Source organism: Hyaloscypha bicolor (genome assembly GCF_002865645.1).
Source record: "Hyaloscypha bicolor E unplaced genomic scaffold K444scaffold_182, whole genome shotgun sequence".
NCBI classification, from domain to species: domain Eukaryota; kingdom Fungi; phylum Ascomycota; class Leotiomycetes; order Helotiales; family Hyaloscyphaceae; genus Hyaloscypha; species Hyaloscypha bicolor.
The window spans coordinates 4,893,932-4,916,116 of record NW_020194684.1 but is presented as its reverse complement, the minus strand read 5'-3'; the positions used below and the strand labels follow the sequence as shown (position 1 = coordinate 4,916,116).

The window sequence follows — 22,185 nt, the reverse complement described above, 5'->3', positions numbered from 1 at the left end:
TCGGATGCGGATGCGGTTCCATGTTGACAACAACCAGTCAATTCCGAGCGCGGTGGCAGAAAAAAGGATGCTGTGGCGCAAATAAGACCTGCCAAGAGGTCTGCGAGAGCAACACCATGCCTTTCTCAACCTGCAGGTGGTGTTCCTTCTTCCGTTTTCTGCTTAGTAGGCAAGGATCTTGCCCGGATTGAGAAGCATTTTTTCTTTGCAGGCTCCAGGCTTGATGCTCACTGTCGGTTAATTCTCCTTGAGGGTGCTCCGCCGGCCAAGTACAAGAACTGGGTGGGATAATGGGGCCGAGGGGAGATTCTAGGAGAGAGATGCTGGTTTTGGGAAAGGGGGTCGAATACCTGAATTGCATGTCCGCTGTACGAAAGGGAAGAAATATTGGCAACTGGCACGTCAGACAACTCTGTGCTTCTGGCTGGATGCAGCAGCTTCATGGAGAAGCACAAAACGCCACACAGGCAGTGGGGCAGAGAATCGAGGAACCGCGTCGGCAGATTATTGGGCCACGAGAAGCGCAGTTGACAGGAGGCTGGAAGGAACCGCGACTCGTGCTATGAATGTCCTGATCCCCACGGTAGTTCTAAAGTTTGACACTGCGGGAGCGAAGTGTAGGTATATCCGTCAGCCCAGAGAGACAATGTTTGGCGCGCAAGCCCTGCGTGGCCTGGGTTTGATAGACGGAAGCAGGTGCGGGTGGAGTACGCGAGGGATACAATTGCTGCCGAGTGGCCATAGTCCACTTCAACAAGCCACCTTTTTCTCAGCCCACACCCCTGGGCGCAATAATTGGCCGCTGCGTGTAGCCACCACCACCAAAGCCAGAACGAGGCGCAGTCTCGCACCAATCCAAGCAGGCACTCGCCGTCATTCTGCACAACGACCGCTGGCGTGGTCAGTCAGCCCTCAGCTCTGTTCCTCGTCTGCTCGTCTGCTCGTACACCTCTCGAGTCCATCCATTGTTGCGCAAATGGGCATCCTGATCGCCTCGACTTCAGCTCATTGATCCTCCACCATCGTCGCGCGAATCACCGACGCTGCTGCTGAAGCTCTCCCGTCGTACCGAGAGAGGCATGTTCAGAGATCGCAGAACGCAAATTCGAATAAACACAGGCTCGGAGCTGCGCGCAACCCGTCCAGCTCCCAGGAACGTCCGAGGCTCTGGAGGCGCACATTTGTAGGTTGGCATTCGCTACTTAACAATTATGCGTAGCTGTTCCTGACACATTCTAGAATTCTTGCCAATCTGAATCAAGGCTCCCTCGGACTCGAGATGAACTTTTAACAGCTCCCAACGTGACTCGAGGACCACTTCGAATTGCCGCCAACTTCATCCCATTCAACTATAGAAGATATCGGAAAAGACACAAACTTAGCCCTCATGGATTCAGAGCAAGGAGGAGTGTCTGCAGCGGCCCCTCTCTTCACCACAACTTTATCGGATCCTGCAACCCTTCCCTCAACAACCGCCATCGTCGCTCAGCCCGAGTCCGATCACATACGAGCAAAGTCGTTAAAAAGAAGCCGAGCGGAGCAGTCACAGAACCCTGGAAATCTCACATCCATTGCAAACGCTGGGTTAGGGGCTTCACCGTCTCCAAAGTCGCCACGGTTCAAGGGCACATTTTCGCCAGGCTTTACGCCTATCCCCCTCACAGGAGCCGCAGCACTGGCTGACGAACAGCGAAAGAGGGAGGAGACTCAGAGGACTCAAAGCAACCAACCGCCGGCGATGAGTGAGAACCCAGGACACAAGGCTTTATCCTCCCTTATGGCCGGAGGAGGCATCGGTATGAGCAAACCGCAAGACGCACCCGTTGCAACAACTGCTATGAGCGAAGGCTTGTCAACCGCGGCGAATGCTATCTCAATCCCGAGCCCTATGCAGTTCGATGAGAAGCCAGAAACTAGTCCTGCAAGTGTCACAAGCCTTGCCAGCCTAGGAAGTACAGCACCAACTGCTACAGCAAGCTCAACTGCTGTCGCTAGCCCTGCAGCATTGACGAGTGCCATAGAGGCCGAAGCTAGAGAAACAAGACCTGGAAATGTCAACCAGTTGCAAGCTGCCGACGAACAGTCCTCGAATCGCGCTCTATCCTTTCCTGGCAACGTAATGGGCCGTTCAGATTCACCACGAGCACCACCGCGGGGTCTAAGCCTACCAATGCCAGGACAAAATCAACAACTAGCGCCAAGATCTCCCTCGCAAAAGAAGCATAAATGCCCCTATTGTGAAACTGAGTTTACCCGACATCACAATCTCAAGAGTCATCTTCTGACCCATAGTCAAGAGAAGCCTTACGTGTGCCAAACATGCACAATGCGCTTCCGCAGACTGCACGATTTGAAGCGCCATATGAAATTGCACACTGGGGAACGCCCTCACATTTGCCCAAAGTGCGATCGGAAGTTTGCTCGTGGTGACGCACTTGCACGACACAGTAAAGGTCAGGGTGGCTGTGCTGGACGAAGAGCCAGTATGGGGAGTTTTGGGGGAGACGACGATTTTGAGGGCTCAAATGCAGGGGATGGCGATGAAGGGGCTATGGATGGGGTAATGTACACGAATGGTACCCCGCATCCCAACGAAAACGAGATGTCTGAAGAAGACCGTCGGCGATTCAGTCTCCCTAGTATCAAAGCCCAACACGTCTCTGGTCCTGGGAGCGGAGACAGCTATTCGCCACATTCGCGAACACCAAGTACGTACCCTCCAGCGGGACCAAGGCCTGTTCAACCTTCAGGGGGTCTTTATCCTCCGAACACCGACAGGGTTGGTTCATCTAGCTCAGGAACTTCACCAAGCGTGCAAAACAGTGTTGTTGGGGGCCACACTCCTAACACTAGCATATCATCCCTGCCACTTAGCACTGGGGGCAATTCTATGTTTTCACAGGCTGGAATGACAGAAAGCCCCAAGCCCTTAAGCCCAGCCGGAATGCATTCTCATCAGTTGGGCCATGATCCTTCGTCTATCAACCGGCAGAGATCGCCAAGCCTGACTACTCAATTTCAGCAGCAGCACTTTGGCCGTCGACAATCAGGCAGAGGATCACCTCCTGGGATGTCACTTCCCTCTCCCCATACCTCACACGGCCCTAAGCTTCCTTCCCTTACAGGTCTGGCACCTCCCGATCAGAGATACACACTGCCGAGCCAAACACCGAACCAGCAAAATACTTCGAACGGAACCCATAGCGGCCAGCAAGGTCAACCAGGCCCTGGTCCTACATCTCCAAGCGCAATATATCAGCCACAGGGAGGCCAGATCCCGGGTCGTGGACCCCCCACTGGGCCTCCTCATCACCAAGGGCAAGGGAGCGGAAATAGTGACAGTAACAATTTGTTCGCTGCTGGTGACCGAGGTGTCTGGGTCTATGTTCAAACTTTAGAAGACAAGGTCAAACAATTGTCTGAAAAGGTCCTCGCCATGGAGACTAAGGAAAAGAGCCAGGAAGACAAGATCAACAGACTTTCCGAAGAGCTTTCCTTTTTGAGAAATAAACTAAATGCTCAAAATCCACACCCGCCTGCAGCGGGTCGCTCATAACATTAATACGCATAGGATACAAGTACACGAAAGTGTCCTATGTTTGGTCGGTCTAGGCGTACATTCTTTTCTACTCGGCGCAGGCAGCGTACATTGATGTGACGATAGACATCAGACTTGTTCTTCTACAATGACCTTCGGATGAATTGCAATTGATGAGGATGGTGTAGGCGTTGGTTTGGGGGGAACATTGATTTTGGGCAGTCTTTAAAAGCACTTGCTATTCATAGAGCGCCGACAGGCTTTCCCTCGCTACCTACATTATGATTTACTATGTTTTCATTTGTAAAAGGGCAGGAAAACTTCGCTGGGGCTATTTTATCACACTGGCTTCGAGAGGGATGGTGTACTATAAGTTCACGGTGTTTACATACTTCTAGCAAGAGATTACTATTGCTTCGTAAGTGGAATGATATTTGTGGCTTTTCATCGGGAGTAAGTTTCGTAGCACGGTTCAAAGTGTTTCCCTCGTAGTTGGTATCAAGAGTATTTTGTCTCTCGAATTTGGGCCCATCCGAATATCATTGAGCATATCAAAAGCGAACATCAAATTTGGGTCCGTTTGGAGTGGGTTTCGGTTACAGATGCTTGCCAGGCTTCACCAGCCACAACTTGCTCACACCTCAGCCGAATGCATGCGTATTGCAAACATCTCACAATTCAATTCCATGTGAAAAGCATGTAGTGAAAAACCAATCAGCATATGAAGGAGGTGGGAAGTCTAATAGCAAGAAACCTCCTTATTCGTGGGCTCCAAGTTAGGACGTCGGTCAAAGTCTCCACACAAAATTATGCTCTGCATTAGAGCATCCAACCAAGTCTGAAAAAGAGGGAACCGGTAATCTATTAGCTGTGTGTTCAAGAGGATTTGTACATCAGAGAAAGCTTCAGGAGGGAATCACATGTTGAGTGGTCTTCCAATGGGCTTGTTTCTGAATCCCTGACAACCGAACCGCACGAGCCAAACACGTCATAGGAAAGCGAGAGCGCAAGCTTTGCTGGAGCAGGAACCCGGCCTCCATCATCATCCCCAACACTCGCGATTCCGAAGGAAAACCCCTAAACCGTTCGAGGAGATCTTTCTAGATCAATTATTAAGACCATCTCCAATGGCTGCACCGAGTGCTGCCCCGCACAACGCTGAGCCCGCGCTGCCCGATGAGCGCAAGAAGCAGCAGCTCCCTCCAAAGTCATACGCTGATGCTGTGGAGCAAGAGCCTCCTGCGAATGGCACCAATGGCACCAATGATGCAAATGGTATAAATGGTGCGAATGGAAATGGAACTGAACATGACGATTCAAAGCAAACGGGGCATATGGCCTCGGTGTTGAGAATTGTCGACACAGGTGCCCCGGAAACAAAAGATAAACAGGAGGGAAGACCTCAGTTCGAGAGGCAAGAGTCTAAGCACGAATACTCTGCGGCTGTGGGTTCTTAGTCTTCCTGTCCATACTCAGCTTTTACTTATTACCCCAAAAGGGCCTCGACGATACCCCACGAACTCCTCCTCGAAACAAACATCGCAAAACCGGATCGAAAAGTAGCAATAGCTCACAGGATAAGCCGAGTGCGGATGAGAAGGAATCAGAATCCAATGGTTTAGACAAGCCTAAGAGGGCCAAGGTCAAGGATCGTCGAAAGGACACCACTGTTTTCGAAAAGGTCGGCGAGCAAAATGGCAGCAAGCTCATAAGTGTTAAGACAACAGGGACTTATGAAAAGCAAATTCAAAAAGATCAGAAGGAAGCTCCAAAGCACGAAAATGGGGAAGGTATTACCTCTGGCAAGAAACCCGGACAGAGATGGGAGAGGAGCGCCATTCGATTCGCCCCACTGAATGTTCCACTACATCGACGACTACAGACTCTTGTCGTACTTTTTCATACGCTCTGCATCGCCATTTGCGTATCGACTTTTTGCTTCCTATGTGCAATCCCCCTTTTCTGGCCGTTATTGATACCTTACATGATTTATTGCATGTCCTCAAAAGCATCAACTTCTGGCACCATGAGCCATCGTTCGGAATTTCTACGATCTTTACCAGTGTGGTCGCTCTTTGCTTCCTACTTTCCAGCCAGGCTTCACAGGACGCAGGAGCTTCCTCCTACCAGAAAATACATTTTTGGATATCATCCGCATGGAATCATATCAATGGGGGCATTTGCAGCATTCTCGACTGAGGCTCTTGGGTTCTCGCAGCTGTTCCCAGGAATTAAAAATGCTCTTCTTACGCTGGACTCCAATTTCAGAATTCCTATCTATCGAGACTATGCTTTGGCTATGGGTCTTGCATCTGTCTCTAAGGAGTCATGTGAGAACCTCCTATCAAGAGGAGGTCCCAATAAGGTAAGATTACAGTTCCTGTCTCTTCGTTCGAGTTGTCTATTTTACTAACGTGTGTCCAAGGAGGGCATGGGACGTGCCATTACTATTGTTGTTGGGGGTGCCCGAGAGTCCCTAGACGCTCAGCCATACCAACTCCGACTTGTTCTCAAGCGTCGCAAGGGCTTCGTCAAGATGGCAATCCGCACTGGGGCAGATCTTGTCCCCGTTCTCGCATTTGGAGAGAACGATCTCTATGACCAGTTCCAACCAGACTCACACCCCAAGATCCACAAGTTTCAACTGATTGTGAAGAAGTTGCTCGGCTTCACGATCCCGTTGTTCCATGCAAGAGGCGTCTTCAACTATGATGTTGGATTGATGCCCTACCGGAGACCAATGAACATTGTCGTCGGAAGACCCATCAGGGTTGTTCAATCACCACATCCAGATCAGGAGGAGATTGATCGTGTTCATGAGCGGTATATTCAGGAATTGGAGAGAATATGGGAGACGTGGAAGGATGACTTTGCTCCTAATCGGAAGGAAGAGCTTCAGGTTCTTGAGTAGTAATAAGTGCAAAAGGGTTGGATTGCATTATGGCAGGAACAGGCGTCACGGATTGGAAAGCAACAATTGCATATGCTGACGATTTTGTATAATGAATTCATCTTTCAAAAGCTTTACAGAACCTGAAAATGTGCAATTGGATCTCTTCTGCCAGTGGGCCGAGAAATGGGTTTATTTAGGAATCGGGGCTCGGCAATGATCCAAAGTAATTTCATTCCTGAATTTCTTCAGTTTATGTTGCCTGATTTTCTGGTCTCCTCATACGATTACGATACACCCAACTGCAGACCTCTCAATCCGTTTTCGTGTTCGTGATAATTTTACCAAGCTACTGCGTCTTGAGAGACGGCATGTTCCTTCCCAAGCAACGTTTGTAGCTGAATTGCGATGTCCAATCCCCTGCAAAGCTGCAAGCAATCCGAACACGAGAGCTCTACAATCCACATCCCGCACTCCATCGAATCAGGGGCCAATAATTTTGCGGAGGCGACGCTTGTCTGACCCCGGCCAAATCGAACGCACGTTGCTGCGAAGGCGAAGCAAGGCACGCGCCAATCAGGGGTCTTGCGATTGCGCGCCATCAGATCTCCAAGAAAACATTAAAATGGGCACATCTTTCTAATCTCGAAATCCCCAACGACCTCGCCACCGTCACCTCAGTCCTTCTCTTCGCCTCTTTTCGCATCGCGCTTGCAAGATGGGTATCCTCGAGATGATTTCTGGGCCATTGGCTCAGCAGATTTCGCAACGTGGAACTGCTGTTGTGGTGGCTTCAGGGTTCGCCGCCTTTTTGGTCCTCGCAGTCGTGCTCAACGTCTTGAGCCAGTTGCTGTTCAAGAACCCCAATGAACCTCCCGTGGTTTTTCACTGGTTGCCTATTATTGGCAGTACCGTTACATACGGTATCGATCCGTATAGATTCTTTTCTGAGAACAGAGCGAAGGTCAGTTCGCCCCTTAACACACAATCCAATGATTGAGTTCACACACCCTGACTCGGGTTTAGTATGGCGATTGCTTCACGTTCATTCTCCTCGGCAAGAAAACTACGGTATATCTGGGGAGAAAAGGCAACGACTTCATTCTCAATGGCAAGCTGAAGGATGTCAACGCGGAAGAAATTTATACTGTCTTGACTACACCGGTCTTTGGAGAGGACGTAGTCTATGACTGCCCGAACTCCAAATTGATGGAGCAGAAGAAAGTAAGCAGGGGAATGATATCCTTGTGGCCCAGAAACTAACTTCACCTTCTAAGTTCATGAAAGTTGGCCTTACTACAGACGCATTTAAATCCTACGTTCCCATCATTCAGGATGAGGTTGAGACTTTTGTCAAACGATCCTCAGTCTTCAAAGGCCAAAAAGGCACTGTCAACATTTCCGAAAGCATGGCCGAAATCACAATCTACACCGCCTCACATTGTCTGCAAGGAAAGGAAGTCCGTGATAGATTTGATGGATCTTTCGCCGCGCTCTACCACGATCTCGATATGGGCTTCAGCCCAATCAACTTCGCGCTTCACTGGGCTCCTCTCCCCCACAATCGCGCACGCGATCATGCTCAACGAACTGTTGCAAAGACATACATGGACATTATCAAGAGCCGTCGCGCCAACAATGAGAAAGAGAAGCTTGATATCATGTGGCAGTTGATGCGCTCTACGTACAAGAATGGAACTCCAGTCCCAGACAAGGAGATCGCACACATGATGATTGCATTGCTTATGGCTGGACAACATTCTTCTTCTTCCTCGAGCTCCTGGATCATGCTCCGCCTTGCCTCTCGCCCGGATATCATGGAGGAGCTATATCAAGAGCAAATTGAGGTGCTCGGAGCCGACCTTCCTCCTCTAAGATACGAGGATCTCTCGAAACTCACGCTGCACAACAATGTTTTGAAGGAAGTTCTTCGTCTCCACACTCCTATTCATTCCATCATGCGAAAGGTCAAATCACCAATGCCTATATCCGGTACGAAGTTTGTTATTCCAACTACACATACCTTGCTTGCATCTCCAGGATGCACATCCCGCGATGCAGAATATTTCCCAAATCCTTTGCTTTGGGATCCTCATCGATGGGATGTTGGTTCAGGCGGCGTCATCGGAACCGACGTTGAGGAGGAGAAGTTCGATTACGGATACGGACTCATCAGCAAGGGAGCATCGAGTCCATATCTTCCGTTTGGAGCAGGTAGACATAGGTGTATCGGTGAGCAGTTTGCTGTTGTGCAACTGTTAACGATCACCGCCACTATGGTGCGAATGTTCAAACTCAGGAATGTGGATGGGAAGAAGGATGTTGTGGCGACAGATTATTCGAGTTTGTTTTCTAGACCGCTAGCTCCTACCATCATCGAGTGGGAGAAAAGAGATAAGGCATAATCAGGGTTGTATGAACGTGGTGTTACGATGTGCATAGCTGGGCGTCTCTGGGTGATGGGACAAAATAATACTTAATACAATGACTTTCGAAGCTTGGTTTGAGGCTTGCAAGAATATAGCTGAGGTCTAACTTCGCAGAATCTTCGGATATAGTCTCCTCACGGTGAATTGTTAGACATTGAAACCTGAATCGCCGTGAAGGCTGTCCCATGTCAGCCTTGGCGCATCGTGCCGAGGGAAGCCTCGCAAGCCGAAAAGGGGTCTTTTTCGCCAACCAATCAGGATTTATACCGCGATGACGATGGTGGGCAGGTTTGATTTCAAAATCTCGCAATCTCACTTTACTACTTCAATCTCATACACTCCTTCGGATTGATCTTTCAACGGTCTCCTACAGCTCCTAGAGTACTTAAAAGAAAAAGGATTTTTTTTGGAGCTCCGACTCCTTTCAGCTGTCAGACAAAGTTGATCGATCCCCTATTGCCGAGTTCGCCTCCTCCCAACAAAAAAGTGGAACTGATCATCGGCTCCCAAGAGCCTCTAAACAAACAACTCCGACGAATTGATTCCTCCTCCGCCTCCTCATGGTACAATGACTCCCTGACAGCTCGCCCTCACAATCTCACCTGCATCTCCTGCCATTTTTGCCTCGCCTGGAGCCGCGTGCATCTATCCTCAGCTCTCCTCTCCCTCTGTCAGCAGCGCCCCACCACCACCCGAAAGTCGCTCCTTTTGAACCCGTACCACGATACAGAATATATCTTTGTGCTGGGGCACACAAGATTGACAAGATGCACGCCACGAGTCCTGCGTTGACGGTCGAGACGTCGTACGAGGAGATTAGTACTGCTGCAAGTGTTACTGGGAGGGAAGAGATGAAGCCGATTTATATGAGGCGACATTCGAGCTTTCATCCGAGGCGGAAGAGCTCTGAATGCATTATGGATGGCGAAGAAAGCTTACTGCTAAAGGTATATACTATTTGATCTCTTTGTAAGGGGGGATGGGGCTAATAGCAGGGTGAAGGTTGATCTCTTCCTTTCGGAACTCGAACGCAGACTAGATTTCCTGGAAAATTACGGGAATCTCAACTTCGATGCTGGAATCTCGAGGGCGTATGCTACGTTACAGGCTGTGAGGACGAGATGTTCACAAGTCTCTGGGGAAGTCATCGGTGAAGGGAAAAGGAGGGCGAAAGTTATGGTGGAGACGGTAGAGACGAGATACTATGATGTTTTGGCGGCGAAAGAGACGTTGAATGAGAAGATTAGTACAGGGATTGGATTGCTTGAAGGGATCTTGTCGGACTTTGAGGCAAAAGCGTATAAGATGACGGAACAGGGCTTTGCTGGTGCAGCTGGCAGTCTGATGGACGAGGGCCGGAGGGTTGTCGATGGGGGCTTTGAAAGAGCTCATGAGATCATCGATGAGGGGATTGAGAGAGCGAAGAAAGCTGCTGAATCACTGGAAGAGCATATCCAGAGCGCCATTGCCCGAGCCCGAGAACATGGTCTCATCCGCTACGAAGATCTACCAATACCATGGCGTGTCAACCCTCACATCGTCAAAGGATACCGATTCAAGGAGTCCAAAATCGAGTGCGTACACTCCATGTTCGGTATCTCCAATGAGTTGGTCAACATCTGGAGTCATGCAATTGGCCTCATGATCGTCCTCGCTATCGCCTTCTATTTCTACCCTACCAGCGTCAATTTCTCCCACAGCACCAAAGCCGACGTCTTCATCGCAGCAGTCTTCTTCTTCGCTGCGTGTAAATGCCTGGTATGCTCAACTATGTGGCATACAATGAACAGTGTGGCGGACCAAACACTCATGGAACGGTTTGCTTGCGTCGACTACACAGGTATTTCACTCCTCATCGCCGCCTCGATCATGACAACCGAATACACAGCTTTCTATTGCGAACCCCTAAGTCGTTGGGTATACATGACTGCAACTGCTACGCTGGGCATTGGCGGTGTCATCCTCCCCTGGCACCCTACTTTCAACCGATCAGACATGGCATGGGCACGAGTCGCCTTCTATGTTACACTTGGAGCTACCGGCTTCGCTCCAGTCCTGCAACTCAACCTAACCCGAGGAGGCGCATGGGCCTGGGAATTCTACGCTCCGATCGCGAAGAGCATCACCGTCTACCTCGTAGGAGCAATTGTTTACGCAAGCCAAGTGCCTGAGAGATGGTTCCCCGGTGCGTTTGACTATATCGGAGGCAGCCATAACCTGTGGCATATTGCCGTACTTGGTGGGATTCTATTCCATTATGTGGCTATGCAGGAGTTCTTCGCTGGTGCGTTTCTGAGAGCGGAGAATGGGTGTGCTGCATATTAATGGTTGAGTAATGAGGTATGAGTTGTGATGAGAGAAAATGGGTCTTTGGCATGGCGACGGCGTTTGGTTTAGATGTATTAGGTAAGATGAGACATGGATGGAAGAGCGTGAACGGTATAATGTCACATTCGTTCGACAATTGTCAAGGGCAGCGTGACCTGGATGAAGCATGAATTGAGAGTCTCAAGAGCTTAGGACCTGAAATGAAGATATCAGGAATTGGTGAAAGGTGACAAGTTGTCATCCCTATTCTACCTTGCAAATATTTTATAGTATATCGTCTCAATGTTTCAAAGTTCTGGTACATTGAGATTGTCACAACCTGTCAAGTGAACCTCCGAAGTCTTCGCTGAACATCGTCCTCAATGCTCCAGGAATTCTGGGACATTGCTACTTAGTGAGAGCCATTCACTTCGGTCTCATCTGATAAATGGCCAGTGTATGTCACTGCAGCCATTATCACAGAATCTGAAGCAAGTGATTGGATTAATTTATTTTTCTTTCCATCTCAAGCCGGCAAGTGCTGCTTTACTTGGACATCGCATTCAATTATCTCCATACTCTTCAACTTTGATCAAGCACAGAAATTCATCGTCTCACTTTACACGACCACCTTCTTCTCACAAATGCAGTTGCTTCTTTGTTGCATATCGCAACGGCTGACAGGGGAGTCTAGGAACCTTGAGGGTAATTGACTTGACCTGGTATCCTTTCCAGACGCACAGGACGAATGCACCACCCTGATGCGCACCTATTCCCGACACACCCTCAGGCACACTTTACTACCACGACCAGATTAGCTTCTAGCATACGGGCGGAGCCAGCTAGATGCTAAAACATGGGACGGGAGCTTGCAGGGCCAGAAGAATGCGGTGTCCGAGAACACTTCGGACGAAATAGGACTGTTCGCATCATCGATATTCTTACTCCCCAAAGCATGTTTGACGAGAAGCCTAAATCGCTGGTAACGGTCCGTGTGCTACCAAATCTGCGGGGAAGCTCGCTTCATCTGGCTAAACTATTGAACGCGCTGGAGATCCGAGAGCCCGAGCCAAGGTCAAGGCTCTGAGGGTACATGCAAGTCACTGCCGATGGCTTGAGATTCGTGGCTCCACACACCTAGCTACTTTCGTGTATCCGTCCCTCGTTGACGACTCGTACGTTCAGGCTGAATAGTTTGGGAAGCTGTTGCTTCCACGCCAGGGGGTCGAGATCTCATCTCCATTTAGGAGCACGTGTGCCATCGTGTTTAGGCTGAATCCGACCAGCATCGTTAGTCGCAGCTCAAAAAGCCTGAATGCACCCGTCCTCCTGGCCAGCCCGTGGCATCAGGGGAAACGCTCCGCTCGCGTGGTTGAGTAGCTTCACTCAGGTAGAAGTGACTCGTCATCTTTCAACACTGCTTGTCTCCCATATTCACTTCAGTTGAGTTATATCTTTCTCACTTTGTTCGGCTGTCACTCAAGTCTCGTTTCTTCAGCCCATGTTTGGAAAATGCATAATACAATCCAAACATCGTTCATCACTTTTCTCCCTACACTCACCCTCTTCTCACAAGCCCAACAATCTCCACGAACGAAGGATATATAATACCTTACCAACTGCTTCAGTGACCTCTTCCGATCTTCCTATGCAGAAATTGACTACCGCACCAACAAATCGCTGTCGGTAGTGTCCGCCCATCCTTCCCCGTCAGATCTCTATGCAGTCATCAATTCATCTTCTTCGATCAATTACAGAGGTAGCACTTAGAGTTCGCTTTCTAGAGCGCCGTTTACATTTACTGCGATGATAAATGAGGATGCTTATTCGGCGAGTGCTGAAACTGCGGTTGGGAATGCGAATAGTAGTTCGTTTGCCGGACGATGGAGTGTGTGAGACTAGCCAGAGTGGTGGTTCATATGTAGAAGGAAGTGAGTTGTTATTCTGATTATGCTTGTATTGATGCGAGCTGATGGTTTGGGGGGATTTCTCAAGGAAACTTACCATGGCGATGGGCTGCTGTGAAGAACTGCCCTGAAAAAGCTTTGGGTTATGCTTTCCGCCAAACTTTTTCGGTATCTGCCCAAGAACTCGTGAAAAGGAGAACTCCGATGATTTGGAAGCTGACTAGAATGATTGCTTGTGTCCCTCCCCAGTAGAGTCACTTCGGGAGTCCCCGTGAGACATTTTCAATATTTCAAATTTCCTTCCTCACTTTAACGTCAATGACATCTCCTATCTAGAAATTTCACTAGATAAAAAGGCAGCAAGGTGCTGATTAGAATAAAGGGAAGTTCCTCAGTGGCGTTGATAGATCACGGTTCGAGTTATTCTTAACCACTACCCATCCCCATCTCAATCGGTATCTCGCAATACCCCTTTCCTGAATATATTTACACATTCTTCGCAACCTTTCAAAGATGGAATCTCACGTATTGAAAGCTTATGTATTGATAGTGTCTTTGTATCAGGTCATGTTCTCCACCCCTTCTCTTTGCAGTTGTGTATAAGAAAGATGTTTATTCCATTACCTAAATCTTCACAGCAGTACATCCACTATCCATCACTTCAATCCAACTGAACCACGGTCACTTCATCTTACCTGCTCTGAGTTTATTTCCATTATGAAGACTTTCATCAGTCTCGGCTTCGCGGCCTCCCTCGCAACTCTCACCTTTGCATACACCACTACCCAACACAGCCCAGTGGGAGACCTCAAAATCAAGAGAGGCTTCCTCACCTGCCAGGAAACCTATGGTGGAGGTTCTGTCACCTGCGGTAACAGTTCCAGCCACTACTGCTACGATCCCACTCTCGGAGAAGTAAGTCTTCATGTCCAGCTCCCTCACGTACATTCCTTCATCTAACCATCTACTCAGAGCTGCTGCCTCCTCGACAATGGTTACTGCAAATCAGGCGATTTCTGCGCCCCTGTGGTGGCTGGATTTTGTTGTCACAACGCAAGTCCCAATCCTATTCTACCAAATTCCATATGTCTAACAACCACCAAGGGCGAAGATCCAGCTACCTGCGCAGCTCGTCTATCCTTCACCATTACCCCTTCCTCCGAAACCGCGGCCCAAACCACCAGTGACATCGCCGCTGCATTCACAACCCACATCCCCAGCGCCGCAACCACCGAAGTCCTCGCTGTTGACTCAACCTCTGTTCCAGTTCCTACAGCTACCTTTAGAAGCTTAGGTGCAGCAGCCTCAACCACGGCGAGCGTAGGCGGTATAACGCCAGATTTCACAGCGATGATTAACCAGACGGCTCCAAGTGCTGCTTCGAGTGTGGGGCTGGGTGCGGGAGCCGTTGCGTTCACGGGTGCGGCGAGGAGGATGGATCTGGGGATGGGTGTTGGTGGACTCCTTGGTGTTGCGGCTGTGGCTGGGTTGGTGCTTTAAGAGTCGGGGTGAAAGGGGGGCTGGAAGGAGAAGGATGGAAGCAAGAAGGGTGGCTAAAAGGTGCTGAGGTGAAGTGGGTGTGAGTAGAGTCGGTGCCTTTTTGTTTAGCTGCCTTGTTTTAGTAGTGTAGAATTCGTATCCACTATGCATAATAAAATGAAGTTCGTAATGAACCATGATTTCCGGTATTATCGCTTTTGCCTAGACAGCCCGCCTATGAAGGTAAAACTCCATTCCATCTATATTCAACCTCGTCACCGTAATCGTCAAACTCACGCTTCTTCGGAACCCACTAGATGATTTCGGATTCAGCATTACCTAATTCGAGGTTGTCTGTGAAGAGGTGTCTTGATTTTATCCTTATCTGAGCGATTCGTGACCGAAGACTCCACTTCTCTTCCATCGTCGTTCCAGATCGTCGGTTCGAATCAGAATGGCTAGTTTGCTCGCAGGCTGTGCAAAGCACCCATTGAATGTTACCACACGCCATGAGTATTTTACATAACGTGGGATTGATTATGAAAGGAATGCAAGAGGTCGGGTTCCATTAGACTGAAATGGGAAGGCAAAGAGAAGACAGGGAATTCTGCCACAGCGCCGTTGCAACGAATCAGCGATAGAAAGGTTCCCCAGCTTCTCCTCAGCTATATTGCTGACTAAGTTAGAAAGATTGGCAGCAACACAAAATCGGAATTGAAAGGGAGCCTGGAAAGCGAACAACAGGAAATGACTTCTATTCATTATCAACATGAGTCTGGGTCATGAACAAGTGTTCCCTCTGTGACTCTCGAGCTGGTACTTCCGAGACCTTCTCTTAACTTGGACCTCAAGACTTCCAGCATCCACCTCTCTTCTGAATCAAGAGACAACCAATCAGGTATTGAAATAAGTCTGTCGCTAACCATTATGTGAGGCCGCCCTGCCGTAGATCTTTTCTCACAGGGTGACCCTTCCAGAACTCCAGTATCGTTTTCACCGACTTGACCTTGTTTCTCAATATCGACTCCATTTGGTCTGCATAAATCGACTGGAGTCCACCAGTATATCGGAAATTGTCGTTGAATATTGTTTGTAACACAGCCAACTGCTACCAGCAGAACACTGCCAAGCAGAATGAGAGGTATGAGGAACCAGCCCAGCTCTGTGATCTCGGGTGTGGTGGCTGCAAGTAGGGCCGTGGCTCCTGCAGGTGGGTGAATCGTGTTTGTGAACCCCATGAAAGCTGATGTAATTCCGACGGACAGCGCACCTGCAACCCAGCGCAGATTTTCGAAGTTTGAGTTCAGTTGGAAGAGTTTCGTGATTCCCACCCCGATGATTGCAGCGAATAGTTCGCCGAGAATGACATTGCGTGGTTGTGAGAGGGGCGAATCAATTGTGTGATATTCGAGGATTGCAGCCGCACCCTGGGATGAATGTGAGTACAAATATTTTTGACGCTGGAGAATCCTTCTTACAAAGCTTGCAATCACTGTCGGGGCACCATGGACTTTTATTCCTTTAGATTGGAACACAGCCTGCACAACCAAAAGTCCAGCAAAGGCACCCACGAACGCCCACAACCAGACCAACACGCTCCCAATTTGGGGCATGGGTTGAGATCGATACCCCAGAATCCATGATATCGGTTTGGGGAGAAGATGAAGTCGTGGACGGGGAACAATGTGGTTGATGTCGTGATGCACAACAAAATCTAGTGCAGGCTCCTGCATCGCTCCAGTGGCCATTCTTTCATTGAAGTTAATCTCGATGTAGAGTGAAAGAACTTATAGTACAAAGAAGGGGAGGAACTATGCTAGAAGGCGAAAAGATCCATGTTGACTTTTGAAATAGAATGCGACCAGGGTAACTCATGACACAAGGAAATAGCATCTCCGGATTTAGGTCGTACAAACACGTTATTCGGTATTCAGGTACAAGAAATCGTTGCATTCATTGCTTCCTAGGCAACGCGGCTACGTTTCGAACAAAATCTGGGGTACATGGCCTCAAAGATTGCCTAGCCATCTTCGGATCTCCCTCGAATCCTCCACAGGACAAATTATAGACTTTTTCTGAGGTATGCTCTCAGTCTTGTGATGGCGATGGTGACGAGCTTCGCGGTAGCTATTTGTAACAGACGTGCTGCTTTAGGTTTCCCGTTGCTGCACTTGGAAGACTATGTGTCATAAAAATCATGGGTTAAGGTGCGGTTGATCGTCAGAAAGGAAGCAAGGGCTCGCTAAGAAAATGATGGCAAAATCGATAGCCCAATCACGTGTGGCAGAAGCCGATATCCCCCCTATTTACCCATTTGGTATGCAGAGGGCTGCAATTGAGTTCAAAATTTTCAGTTTCCATTCATATTCTCTTTGTATGCGCTATTTACGCCTGCTTGCGATAAACCAAGTAGCAAAGGGACAGGTAAGTTCGGCGTTCACCTGGAGAACAAGGAGCATCCCTGGCACAAATCCGTGAATAGCCCATCTTGCTGCTGCATCTCACCTACTTGATTTCTCATCTAGAATGGATTTATAATAATAATTAAGCCAAAAGGCACCTCTTTCCATACCGTGATTTCCCCAAGCTCTCCTGGCCGTTGTGAGAATAATACAGGCTTAAGATACAAAAAATTCACGCCCTTTTGTTCATATTGTTCCTTCCAAAAGCTGTACTGAAAACGACAGTATCAAAAACGTCTGGTAAAGGAAAGGACGGGGAGAGGAACAGTGAGTTGGTCACGTGTGTATTATGCCTTAGGCACCACAAATCGAAACCTGAAATCGAAAATCAATGATTTTTCATCTGTCACCAGCACTTTTCATAGAGATCTCGCACGGAAAAGAAAGAGATTACGTCTGCCTCAGATGGATCGATGACCTACATGCCAACGTACTACAAAGTTCTCGGTCTTCCCGAAGCTCTTCGCGATGACCCAAACCTCTCGGCGCAAACCATTCGAAATGCTTATCGTCGAGCTCTTTTACAGAACCATCCCGACAAAACGACACAGTCGGCCGTGAAAGGAGCGGACTTCTCGATAGATCAGATATCGGAGGCTTTTTCTACCTTGTCGGATAGGAAATCTCGGGCAGAATATGACAAGGGACTGCATCAGAAAGCCTCGCATTACGAGAGAGGGGCCAAAGGGAGAGAGGTCTTCCGCACCGGCATCGAGACTGTGGATCTGGACGACCTAGAAACCAACGAGGTGCAAGGCATATGGTACAAAAGCTGCAGGTGCGGGGATGAATACGGGTTCCTCATTAGAGAGTCGGATCTTGAAGAAGCCGCAGAGGATGGCGAGATCAGCGTTGGATGTCGGGGATGCAGTCTCTGGCTCAAGGTGCTTTTCGGGGTAATGGAGCAGGAGGCACCAGAGAAAGTCAACGACACCTTGGGAGATTCAGGGAAAGGGGAGGCTGAAAAATTATCGTCCCCCATCTAAGTGTGTTGCCTTACACAAGACACCTCTCTTGTCTTCGTTTCCTCTTGCAGAAAGTTCCGATACCCTGGCACTAGGATGAACACAGCGCGAGGGACATGAAACTCTTTTCCAGCCCAAAGGCTACAGGCCATCAAACAAAATATCCAGATGTACCGTCTTTCCTATGGCCAGCCAATCAGAGCTCATAAGAGCGTTTTGGTAGCCTCAAACTTGCGGTAGATATCCTCTTGCAACGAGTAAACAAATTGTTTGAACGAACACCAACATGCCGTAGAGAAAATTGGAGACGTGTTGGAGAACCTGTGTTGCTGATGTAGTTCTTCAAGCAGAAGATCTTGCAAGAAATATTGGGATGCCTCTGACCGCCTTCCCAAACTAGCCGCCACGGTAACTGCTTCGAGGAGGCGAGCCGTGCAGGGGTCTCCAGACTCAGGACGACTCAAGTCATCTGGGGAGCATCACCTCCAGCACCTGCCGTGTCTATGCAGATGTCGGCACTGTCCTGAACCCCACCTTTCCTGTCCTTCCAAATCATTTCTTGTGCCTTCCTTCCTTCCTTTCCCGGCGTCAATGCGTGTCATCACCTCTGCGATTTCCTCGGCTTTGAGACGCCCTGCATTTTCTGCTGGTGTTGCATTTTCTTCAACCACACAGAGAAGAGCTTTCAGTAGCATCCTTCACCGTTCTTCAGCCACCTTTCTGCGGGATTCCATGTTTGTATTCCACATTCCGTTTCTTCGTCATGTCGCGTGCAATTATCATCTTTCAGCCTTCTAGTGGATTATAGAAGCTTGACTTGGCCCCTCGTCTACCAAGAACATATCCTACTTCACAAGCTAACAAACGGCAACAGATTCCCGTCAACTTGTGGACGACCTCAGACTTCGAAATATTTCAGACACACTCCTTTCACAACTGCAGCAGTACGAAGCTGCTCATACCGACGAAGCAACATGTGCAAGCTACGTGGGGAGAGAGACTTGGCCGAGGGTGGCTTGGATGTCACAAAGGGAAGAGAAATCTTGCCTGCAAATGTGATCGCAAAGCACTACGATCTCACATTGGAGCCTGACTTCAAGAAATTGACGTACGAGGGGACGGTTGTTATTGATCTGGAAGTAGCTGAGGATTCCGAATCAATTTCGTTAAACACTCTGGAGCTCGACATCCACAGCACCAAGGTTCTTTCGGGAGAAACCACCATTAGGTCAGTAACTGGCCAACATGGGCATTCGTAGATATGAAATGGTCTAATTCTGGAATAGCTCCTCCCCTGAACTTTCCTATCATGAAGCAACGCAAACTACGAAAATCGCATTCGACAAACAACTTTCGAAGGGATCTAAGGCACAGCTTGAGATGAAGTTCACGGGCCAGCTCAACGACAAGATGGCTGGGTTCTACCGATCAACATACAAGAATACCGATGGCAGTGAAGGAGTTTTGGCGACAACTCAGATGGAGGCGACCGACGCTCGACGAGCATTCCCATGCTTTGACGAACCGTCATTGAAAGCGGAATTCACCATAACTCTAATTGCTGATAAGCACCTCACTTGCTTGAGTAACATGGATGTTGCTTCTGAGACGGAAATCCATTCTGAAATGAGTGGAGCTACCAAGAAGGTAGTCAAATTCAACAAGTCTCCTCCCATGTCGACTTATCTCCTTGCATTTATCGTAGGCGAGCTCAACTACATCGAAACAGACAAATTTAGACTCCCTATCCGAGTCTACGCTCCGCCGAATCAGGAAATCGAGCATGGACAGTTCTCTTTAGAACTTGCTGCACGTACTCTAGAGTTCTACGAGAAGACTTTCGACAGTGCTTTCCCTCTGCCAAAGATGGATATGGTTGCGATCCCTGATTTTGCGGCTGGTGCCATGGAGAACTGGGGTCTCATCACCTACAGGGTGGTTGATATCTTGTTTGACGAAAAGACTAGTGGTGCTTCTGTGAAGGAGCGAGTGGCGGAGGTTGTTCAGCATGAACTGGCTCACCAATGGTTCGGCAACCTCGTCACGATGGATTTCTGGGATGGTCTCTGGCTCAATGAAGGATTTGCAACGTGGATGTCGTGGTACTCTTGCAATATCTTCTACCCCGAGTGGAAAGTATGGCAAAGTTACGTTATCGACACTCTTCAAGGTGCACTGTCTCTGGACTCGTTGCGCAGCAGCCATCCTATTGAGGTTCCAGTGAAGAGGGCAGACGAAGTCAACCAGATCTTTGACGCAATCTCATACTCAAAGGGATCGTGTGTTCTTCGCATGATATCCAAATACCTAGGAGAGGACATTTTCATGGAAGGTATCCGAAGATACTTAAAGAAGCACGCCTATGGCAATACTCAAACCACTGACCTGTGGGCTGCTCTCAGTGACGCTAGTGGTAAAGATGTTTCGAGCGTTATGGACATCTGGACAAAACACGTTGGCTATCCTGTCATTACGGTCACAGAAAACGAGAGCGAAAAATCTATTAACGTGAAGCAAAATCGCCTGCTTCGAACTGCCGATGTCAAGCCAGAGGAGGATACAGTTCTCTATCCTGTTTTCCTTGGCCTTCGCACCAAGGATGGCGTTGATGAATCACTGGTATTGTCGAAGCGAGAGGAAAACTTTAAGGTGCCAGATTTAGATTTCTTCAAGCTGAATGCCGATCACAGCGGTATCTACCGAACATCGTATACCCCTGTACGCCTTGAGAAACTTGGAAAGGCAGCAAGGGATGGATTGTTAAGTGTAGAGGATCGGGCTGGCATGCTCGCTGATGCCGGAGCATTAGCAGCATCTGGGTACCAGAAGACTTCCGGAGTTCTGAACCTTCTGAAAGGATTTGATGGAGAGAAGGAGTTCGTGGTGTGGAACGAACTCATTTCTCGACTTGGAGCCATCCAATCAGCGTGGATATTTGAGGACCAAAAGGTTAGGGATGCCCTCGAAACTTTCCAGCGAGATCTTGTCAGCGAGAAGGCACACGAGAAAGGCTGGGAATTCAAGGAAGGCGATGACCACGTTGAGCAACAGTTCAAGGGCATGCTCTTTGGCGCCGCTGGTATGTCTGGTGACAAGACCGTCATCGAAGCGGCAAAGGATATGTTTGCAAAATTCTCGAAAGGCGACAAGTCTGCCATTCACCCCAACATCAGAGGCAGTGTCTTCGGGATGGCATTGAAGTATGGCGGTAAAGAAGAGGTTAGTTGACAGGGCCTTTTCCCGTGGACCCGAAACTAACGTCCATTAGTATGATGTAATCCTTGATACATATCGTAATTCGAAGAACAGTGATGAGTGCAACACTGCTCTCCGTTCTCTCGGTAGAGCTAGAAGCCCAGAGCTCATCAAAAAGACACTTACCCTTCCATTCGGTGGCGAAGTCAAGGAGCAAGACGTCTATCTTCCATTGGCCGCTCTCCGAACTCACCCTGAGGGTATCGAGCAGTTGTATGGCTGGATGACTGATAATTGGGAGGAACTCACCAAGAAGTTCCCTGCCGGCTTGTCCATGCTTGGAACGATTGTCTCGATTTGCACATCAAGCTTCACCAGCCAGGCGGCACTAGATCGTATCCAGGCATTCTTTACGGATAAAAATACCAAAGGTTTTGACCAAAGTCTGGCACAGAGTTCTGATGCCATCAGGGCAAAGAGTGCTTGGCTCGCTCGGGATCGAGACGACGTCAAGGACTGGGCGTATAAGGCGAAGACTATCAAGGCGGAGTTGTAAACTAATCACTCTCCATACACTTACTTACATAAGACAAGAAGACGAGTAGCCGATGAATTGCTAGCTAAGAAACCTTTAAACAGTAATACAAATCTGTTGCATCAAGTCACTCTTAGCTCTCAGCTCTCGGGTTTTCGTTCAACGACTTAACTGAGAGGACTATAACGACTTTATTACTTTTCAATGTCTTACACAGACAGTAGTGTAACAATTTTAAAGCAGCTGGATAGACGGTCTACGTCGCTGTGTACGGTGTAAATAGATCCTCCCCTTTAATGAGTGTGCTCCCAAATGATATTCCCAACACTAGTACTAGCTCCAGTTGTATTCCGTCGGTCCCCATCTTCCTCCAAGTTTTCTCTACTGGAATTATCAATCATTCCGACTCATAGCACTATCAATCTCCCATATATCGAAACAGGTAGCTCAACTGCTTCCATCGACAATTTCTTACGAG

The 22,185-nt window shown here is 48.7% G+C and overlaps 8 protein-coding genes across 8 annotated transcripts; 7 read left to right on the top strand and 1 right to left on the bottom strand.

Moving 5' to 3' along the window:
* Positions 1-1,387: 1,387 nt before the first annotated feature.
* Positions 1,388-3,556, top strand: K444DRAFT_545860 (uncharacterized protein; the record flags this gene model as incomplete). The annotated part of the gene is made up of 1 exon (XM_024876176.1): positions 1,388-3,556. The coding sequence occupies one exon, from the start codon at positions 1,388-1,390 to the stop codon at positions 3,554-3,556; it is 2,169 nt and encodes a 722-aa protein (XP_024728740.1).
* A 1,014-nt stretch (positions 3,557-4,570) lies between these two features.
* Positions 4,571-6,719, top strand: K444DRAFT_574644 (diacylglycerol O-acyltransferas-like protein 2B). Its single transcript, XM_024877445.1, has 3 exons — positions 4,571-4,983; positions 5,037-5,903; positions 5,964-6,719. Exons 1-3 carry the CDS (start codon positions 4,666-4,668, stop codon positions 6,447-6,449), a joined length of 1,671 nt encoding a protein of 556 aa, XP_024728739.1. The 5' UTR covers positions 4,571-4,665; the 3' UTR covers positions 6,450-6,719.
* A 348-nt stretch (positions 6,720-7,067) lies between these two features.
* Positions 7,068-8,961, top strand: K444DRAFT_669536 (14 alpha-demethylase). The gene is made up of 3 exons (XM_024887534.1): positions 7,068-7,392; positions 7,455-7,652; positions 7,706-8,961. The coding sequence occupies exons 1-3, from the start codon at positions 7,147-7,149 to the stop codon at positions 8,831-8,833; spliced, it is 1,572 nt and encodes a 523-aa protein (XP_024728738.1). The 5' UTR covers positions 7,068-7,146; the 3' UTR covers positions 8,834-8,961.
* A 224-nt stretch (positions 8,962-9,185) lies between these two features.
* On the top strand, positions 9,186-11,522 carry K444DRAFT_574637 (HlyIII-domain-containing protein). The gene is made up of 2 exons (XM_024877444.1): positions 9,186-9,804; positions 9,860-11,522. Exons 1-2 carry the CDS (start codon positions 9,625-9,627, stop codon positions 11,180-11,182), a joined length of 1,503 nt encoding a protein of 500 aa, XP_024728737.1. The 5' UTR covers positions 9,186-9,624; the 3' UTR covers positions 11,183-11,522.
* A 2,266-nt stretch (positions 11,523-13,788) lies between these two features.
* On the top strand, positions 13,789-15,031 carry K444DRAFT_708529 (uncharacterized protein; the record flags this gene model as incomplete). The annotated part of the gene is made up of 2 exons (XM_024888184.1): positions 13,789-13,986; positions 14,044-15,031. 2 exons carry the CDS (start codon positions 13,789-13,791, stop codon positions 14,569-14,571), a joined length of 726 nt encoding a protein of 241 aa, XP_024728736.1. The 3' UTR covers positions 14,572-15,031.
* A 283-nt stretch (positions 15,032-15,314) lies between these two features.
* On the bottom strand, positions 15,315-16,283 carry K444DRAFT_545787 (HPP family protein-like protein; the record flags this gene model as incomplete). Its single annotated transcript, XM_024876166.1, has 2 exons — positions 15,315-15,977; positions 16,029-16,283. 2 exons carry the CDS (start codon positions 16,281-16,283, stop codon positions 15,315-15,317), a joined length of 918 nt encoding a protein of 305 aa, XP_024728735.1.
* A 1,084-nt stretch (positions 16,284-17,367) lies between these two features.
* Positions 17,368-18,286, top strand: K444DRAFT_620945 (diphthamide biosynthesis protein-like protein 4). Its single transcript, XM_024881803.1, has one exon. It carries the CDS (start codon positions 17,435-17,437, stop codon positions 17,996-17,998), a length of 564 nt encoding a protein of 187 aa, XP_024728734.1. The 5' UTR covers positions 17,368-17,434; the 3' UTR covers positions 17,999-18,286.
* Positions 18,287-18,951: 665 nt separating this feature from the next.
* On the top strand, positions 18,952-21,728 carry K444DRAFT_544816 (uncharacterized protein; the record flags this gene model as incomplete). Its single annotated transcript, XM_024876083.1, has 3 exons — positions 18,952-19,205; positions 19,264-21,196; positions 21,246-21,728. 3 exons carry the CDS (start codon positions 18,952-18,954, stop codon positions 21,726-21,728), a joined length of 2,670 nt encoding a protein of 889 aa, XP_024728733.1.
* Positions 21,729-22,185: the final 457 nt, after the last annotated feature.

Coding starts and splice junctions, on each gene's coding strand:
- K444DRAFT_574644 (XM_024877445.1), top strand. CDS start 4,666: ATGGCTGCACCGAGTGCTGCCCCGCACAACGCTGAGCCCGCGCTGCCC. Junction 4,984..5,036: donor AGCACGAATACTCTGCGGCT/GTGGGTTCTTAG, acceptor TTACCCCAAAAG/GGCCTCGACGATACCCCACG. Junction 5,904..5,963: donor CAAGAGGAGGTCCCAATAAG/GTAAGATTACAG, acceptor CGTGTGTCCAAG/GAGGGCATGGGACGTGCCAT.
- K444DRAFT_669536 (XM_024887534.1), top strand. CDS start 7,147: ATGGGTATCCTCGAGATGATTTCTGGGCCATTGGCTCAGCAGATTTCG. Junction 7,393..7,454: donor TTTCTGAGAACAGAGCGAAG/GTCAGTTCGCCC, acceptor ACTCGGGTTTAG/TATGGCGATTGCTTCACGTT. Junction 7,653..7,705: donor AATTGATGGAGCAGAAGAAA/GTAAGCAGGGGA, acceptor TCACCTTCTAAG/TTCATGAAAGTTGGCCTTAC.
- K444DRAFT_574637 (XM_024877444.1), top strand. CDS start 9,625: ATGCACGCCACGAGTCCTGCGTTGACGGTCGAGACGTCGTACGAGGAG. Junction 9,805..9,859: donor AAGAAAGCTTACTGCTAAAG/GTATATACTATT, acceptor AGCAGGGTGAAG/GTTGATCTCTTCCTTTCGGA.
- K444DRAFT_620945 (XM_024881803.1), top strand. CDS start 17,435: ATGCCAACGTACTACAAAGTTCTCGGTCTTCCCGAAGCTCTTCGCGAT.